Source organism: Melanaphis sacchari, unplaced genomic scaffold (assembly GCF_002803265.2).
Source record: "Melanaphis sacchari strain LSU unplaced genomic scaffold, SCAv2.0 Contig1263_pilon_pilon, whole genome shotgun sequence".
Lineage (NCBI taxonomy): Eukaryota > Metazoa > Arthropoda > Insecta > Hemiptera > Aphididae > Melanaphis > Melanaphis sacchari.
Window position 1 is genome coordinate 30294 of NW_020270505.1, and position 6245 is coordinate 36538.

General features: G+C 30.7%; 2 protein-coding genes across 2 annotated transcripts; both read right to left on the minus strand.

Moving 5' to 3' along the window:
* Positions 1–865: 865 nt before the first annotated feature.
* LOC112591006 (piggyBac transposable element-derived protein 4-like) lies at positions 866–1219 on the minus strand. The gene has a single exon (XM_025334627.1). It carries the CDS (start codon positions 1217–1219, stop codon positions 866–868), a length of 354 nt encoding a protein of 117 aa, XP_025190412.1.
* A 4159-nt stretch (positions 1220–5378) lies between these two features.
* Positions 5379–5819, minus strand: LOC112591007 (piggyBac transposable element-derived protein 4-like). The gene has a single exon (XM_025334628.1). It carries the CDS (start codon positions 5817–5819, stop codon positions 5379–5381), a length of 441 nt encoding a protein of 146 aa, XP_025190413.1.
* Positions 5820–6245: the final 426 nt, after the last annotated feature.

Here is a 6245-nt window from a genome sequence, read left to right on the forward strand (position 1 = left end):
AAAAAAAAAAAAATCGGGGAAATAGTCATAAATAACACAAAATTAATTAATATCCGTTTCAATTTTAGAAAATAACATTTAAAATAGACTAACAAAACTATTTATAATACGTATAAGTGAAAAATTATTTTGAAATATCGAAAACAATTATTATAAAAGGTGGGTTATTTTTCGTACCACCGTGACGGAAATGTAATTTTATAGGTGGGACATATGGTATCCCACCGTGCCGGAAAGAGTTAACACGTTGACTGCGACATGGGTTGAGCTGAGTGAACCCCCCGTGCGGAAAATTTTTTTTCGTCGAAAAGTTTCCTTTTATTTTACTTTAATTATCTCAGTGCCTAAATTTACCAATGTTTTGGTTTTCTACTAAAAAAAAACAACTTTCGATGCGAAGTCGACGTCAGCATCATAGAATAGAATTTTTCTCGGATGCGGGTGTCGACAATGTTTGGATTGTTATTGCTGCGTCTATACGCCATTATAATAGCATGTCGATGAAAATTATATTCGGTTAGAATGTGTTACATAATTTATATTTATTATATGTAGAACAACTAAATATAAGTAAATGGTAATAGAAACGCTTCATATAAATAAAAATAATTATAAATAATAAATAAAACCTTTAAAAATTGTAAATACAATAATAAATAAATAACTAGGTAGTACTTATTCATGATATATTTTAAAACAAGAATCTAAGTACAATCTTAGCTGATCTGGGCATTCGTAGCAACAGTATGTTGTTTCCACTTTTTTTTTTGTTTTTTACACAAATGACACATCTTTTCCTAATTGGCCTATTTTTTATGTTTCTCGGAACTGAAGAAATTACACGCATTCCCTGTTTGTTTGATTTTTATGTTGGAGTTACAATTTTTGGCCTATGTTTATAAATGAGTTTATTGATCACAGAATCTTTGAAGTCTATTAATCTGATATTGCATTTTCCAGGCTGCTGCTTATATAGTATGAACGCATTATTCATAATTACATGTAACGCGATCTTAGCATACCACCTTAGTGTTTTCCTTTCACAAGGATAGTAGCTTATTAGTTGGTTACTACGATCCACACCACCCATAAATTCATTGTACTTTAGTATAGACTCCGGCTTTTCTGATACTTTGCCACTTCTTGCCCGATATTCATTCATAGCATCCACAAACTCTGACGATATAATGATAACATCCCGTTTATCATGCCATTTCATAACACAAATCCCCTTACTATTATATGCAGATGTCAACTCTCCTTTTTAAATTTTTTATTGACGACATCTGACGGGTTACCTTTTCTATTCCCTCGAAAAGTACCTGTTACATATGTATTTTTGTCTAATAAATACTCGGTAAGATCAACGGAATTATAAACGTTAGCCATATAGACGGAATGTCCACTCCACAGTAATCGTCAAGCAAGTATTTTACCACTTTATCAACATGTCCCTTACCACCCACAATCGGATCACTTGATCTACAATAAATCCTTATCTTTAGTACAAGATCATCCGGTTGACAATTTTATACCAAATTTGTGTTTTTTATTTTGGATATATTGGCGGAAATAGAGACGTCCACGCTAAAGAAGCATAGATTCATCTAAACTCATCTCTTTAGTAGGATAATATACTTGTTTCATTCGGTTATGAAATAGATCGAACAATGGCGTGATATTATATATGAGGTCTCAGGATTCGGGTCTCCATTTGGCGGATTTTCAGCAAAGTTTAAACATTTTAGAATTAATAGAAATTTATCTCTACTCATAGCATTTCTAAAGACATTAAAATTATACAAATCATTTGTTTGCCAATAATGAGGGATGGTCGGAGCAGATATATGTCCGGTTAGAAATATCAATCCCAAAAAAAACTTCCATGTCTTCCCTTGTTATATTTTTCCAATTTTTTATGCGTGATTTTGGTCTTGTATTTTAACTACTTAAAATTTGATCTAGTCGATTTATTTCTGTAACTATCAGATTAAAAATATCATCCGTGAATAGGTGTAAAAATTCTACATTTATTAAGGGGGTCCCAGTTTTTTTGCCTTTATAATGTTGCCCTTTTGGTTACAATGTTCAACCCCAGCATTCAATAGTTGCTTACTTTTAACATCATTCCATTCTTTTCTATTTGTTTTACGTTTTCTTTTTGGAGATTTTTCTATGCCTGTTTTCGTGTTCTCTTTTTACAATGACAGCATTCTCAACCTGAATAGAAACATCAGTATTTGATGAGATTTCTTTAGAACTTGAGCCGAAACGAAAGCAGCGGTTACATTGGACGGGGGACCGGATGCTAGGCTTGACTTCGAAAATCATGTTGGAAACAGAGATGACCGATGGGATTTTTGGAGCAACAAATTTTAGCTCCACAATACGAGTCTGAGCGATATTTCCATCTTTTTTGATGTTGATGCGCTTGAATGCATCAATAGTAACAGGAGACTTGACACGCTCAAAAAACTCAGATTCTGAGATAGTGTTATTTAATTTAATTATCCCATACGAAAAAAATAAACGTAGAAGGTATACAAGCTTTGTAATTATTTTCTTTTAAAATATTAGAATTTAAATAGAGGTTACCATTGGTAATTGTATGAAACGTGATCTTAATTTTTTTGAGCCCACGGGCTTAATGTTAATAATGCCCGTAAAATTCATAGAGAAGAATTTAGCGGCTCTGATAGGATGCCAGTTTCCTAGATTTGTATTTTCAATGAGACTCTCAATTAAAACAATTACTGGCCCAGAATAGTCAGTTGAAAAAGATTATTGTAGAGTATTGACGTACATTTTATTATTAGAGATATTAACATGTTTTGTTGAGGAGAGGCCCGCAACGGTGTTATATGTTGGAAACGAGGAATCGATATCGAGCTCATTAGTGAGGTCGTTAGCGTTATCGTTTATGTCCATGACCGTAGACTCAGACGATTTATCGGTTGGTAGTGAGATATTATTGTAATCGAAGGCCGAGCTAGATATTTTAGATACGTCTAAAGATGGAGGATTGTTGACAATTTGTTGAAAACTTGGTGAGATGGGGCTGGACAGATCTTTAAGTGGCTTACCGTTTTTACCGGCTAACTGAAATCCAGAACTTGTGGCGGAATTTTTGGCAACCATGGACTTGAATTTATTTGCGGCTTGATTCAGGCCGGAGCGATTTACGCCGCCCGAAGACGACGGTATAATGGAATACTAAAATGACTGGTGTATCGATATAGCAATAACTAATTAACATTATCAGCAAAATATGAGACACACGACTGTACACGTTGACTACGTGAGCACGACTGGTATTAATATTGTATAATTGTTTTTTTTTTTTTTGATATTACACACTTGAACGATAAAAAAAAAAAAATTACAGTTATTAAATCATAAAGCTACATAACCAACAAAAATTTCAAATTAAGTAAAAAATATACTTTATTGGACAACATTTTTATATAACATTGTCTGATACTAGAAAACTAGTATATATTTCTTAAATTAACTCCTTTCATCTTTAATGCGTTTGATTTCTTTTTTTGCTTATAAAGATAAAACAGTACATATTAACATACGAAAAATATAACACAACAGCTCGTAATAACAATAATTATAATTTTTAACTTAAAAGTGTTTATATTTCTTACGAATCATATCAGTTAATCGTAACTAAAAGATAAACAGGTATGAAGATGTTATTATAATAAACTAATAATTTTGTTATTAATCATATTGAATAATATTTATAAGTAGCATAGTATTTTTGTGTCAAAGAGCCAATGTTACCCTGTTTAAATAAAAATGTATAAAATAACAGGTTGAAATTTCCAATTAAATATTATGTTTTTTTTTTTTGATATACTATTGTTTATGAATAGTTAAAAATGTTTAAAGGAATTAAACAAGGTACTATATTAAAGATTAATATCCTGATCAATAATAACAAAAATTTATTATGAAAACATTTTTTAATAAATCTTTTAAGTCGGAGTTTTTAGATAGTAATTCATAAAATCTTTTTGTTATAACCAAGGTTTGAAAATGTCATTAAAGGTTCCTTAAACGTTTTGTGATCTATTACAATAAAAAATGTCTACTGAAAATTTAAACTAATTTTTTTCTCTAAATATTTAAACTATAATTTTTTTATACAAGGTATTATAATTTAAAAAATACTTTGATACTTTGAGTTTTATTTAAAAGTTTAACACGTTCACTGCGGATCATATTACAATACACATTCAAATGTGCGGGAGCAATTGAAGGTTTTTTTTTCGTTGACGCCAATTGGCGTCATCCGTACCATATACACTTTGTTTTTATCTGATGCTGATTGACGCCAATTGGCGTCATGGCAAATTTGTTATGCAAAATACCAAAAAGTTACTCACAACTATAAAACCAAATTGTTGCTTTATTACTTATTATTTTACAATGCTATTAAATTAATAAATAACTAAAAGTAAACATGTACTCCTAATTTAATAAAATGAGAACATCGTTATTTCTTATTATTTTAAAATTAAATTAAATAGATATATAAATAAAGGTGAACATGTCATTATAATTATTGAAAAAAAAATGAAAAACTCAGACTATTTATGGTAGTTTTTGAAACAAGGTTGATGACATAGACTGGGCTTTTCCGGACAGCTTGGACAGAAGTATGTTGTATCTTTTCTTATTCCTTTGGAATAGCATAGATTACATCTTTTTCTATTAGGTCTTCCAGATTTTCCAACATCGTGGGTTTTTGGGAAATGATTTGTATGTGATAATGAAAAAGATCTAGGCTTTGGGTGTTTAGGTAAAAGTTCACCAAGTATAGATAACCGAAAATCATACAATGATAGTTTAGGTCCAGCGTGATATTGATTATATAAATAAAACGAGTTCATCAATAACATTTGTATTATATGTATACCAATTTTTTTATACCAACGGATTGTATTCCTAGTAAATGAATAATAGCTATGCATTTGGTCTTGCCGATCAACTCCACTCATAAAACGGTTATAATTTGAGATAGGTTCAGGTTTAAATTGTTCTTTACCGTTTCGGTTTTTGGTAAGAATTAAATTATTTTTAAATTCAGTGGAAATATAACCAACATCTCTCTTATCTCTCCACTTTTCAATCATAACTCTTTGAGAGTACCTGGCAACGGTTTCACCTTTTTTTAATTTTGACTTAACAACATCCTGTGGTGTATTTTTTCTGTTCAATCTTAACGTACCAGTGCAAAACGTTTTTTTTTCAATTAATTTGGAGGCTAAATCAAAACTATTGTAGAAATTGTCCATGTATAATGTATGGCCGTTATTTAACTTTTCGGACATTAAATGCAAAACCACATTAGCTGCATGGCCTTTTCATCCCAAGTCATCGAGTACTCCTACATAAACGGCAAATTTTAATATCAATCCATGAGGTTCCGTGAGCATGTATAATTTAATTCCATATTTATGGCGCTTGTTTTGAATATACTGACGAAACTGAAGACGGTCTCTCCATAACACCATAGACTCATCAAGTGAGAGTTCTTTTTTGGGATAATAGATGGTATTCATTTTGTTATTGAAACATGTAATTAAAGGTCTAATTTTATATAAGCGATCTTCGGGTAGGTTTTGATTATTAGTTTCAATATTTGGTGCAAAATGAAAACATCTCAATAAATTTAAAAATCTATCACGACTCATATAATTTGAAAAGCAAGAAAGACTGAAAAGGTGATGTGTTTTCCAATAGTAATTTAATCTGTTGACTTTTATAGTACCAGTGTGAATTATCAGTGCAATAAATGTTAACATTTCGTCTTTATCTGTCGGTTTCCAATCGGAAATACGAGAACGTGGTGCACTACCAACACGTAAAAACTCGGTTTCAGCATAATTATTCGTTTCATCAACCAATAGTTTTATAAAATGTTCATCAAAAAGCATAAAAAATAATCTATAGGATTTTGTTTGCCTTCTATCGAAATCAACAATTCGTTTTTTTTTTTTATAAAAGGAAAATTAGACAATTCAATTTCCTCCTCTTGCCAACTACCATCATTATTAATATTAATTGTTGATGATTGAGTATTTTCACTTGGTACATTATTTGCGATCTCATTATCACTCTCAAAATCGTCAGACACTTGTTCTATATTTTCAAATTCATATTCGCTACCAGAATCGGAAAAATCATAATTTTCGTCCTAATCAGAGTTAAATAGCATCTGCTCAATTTGT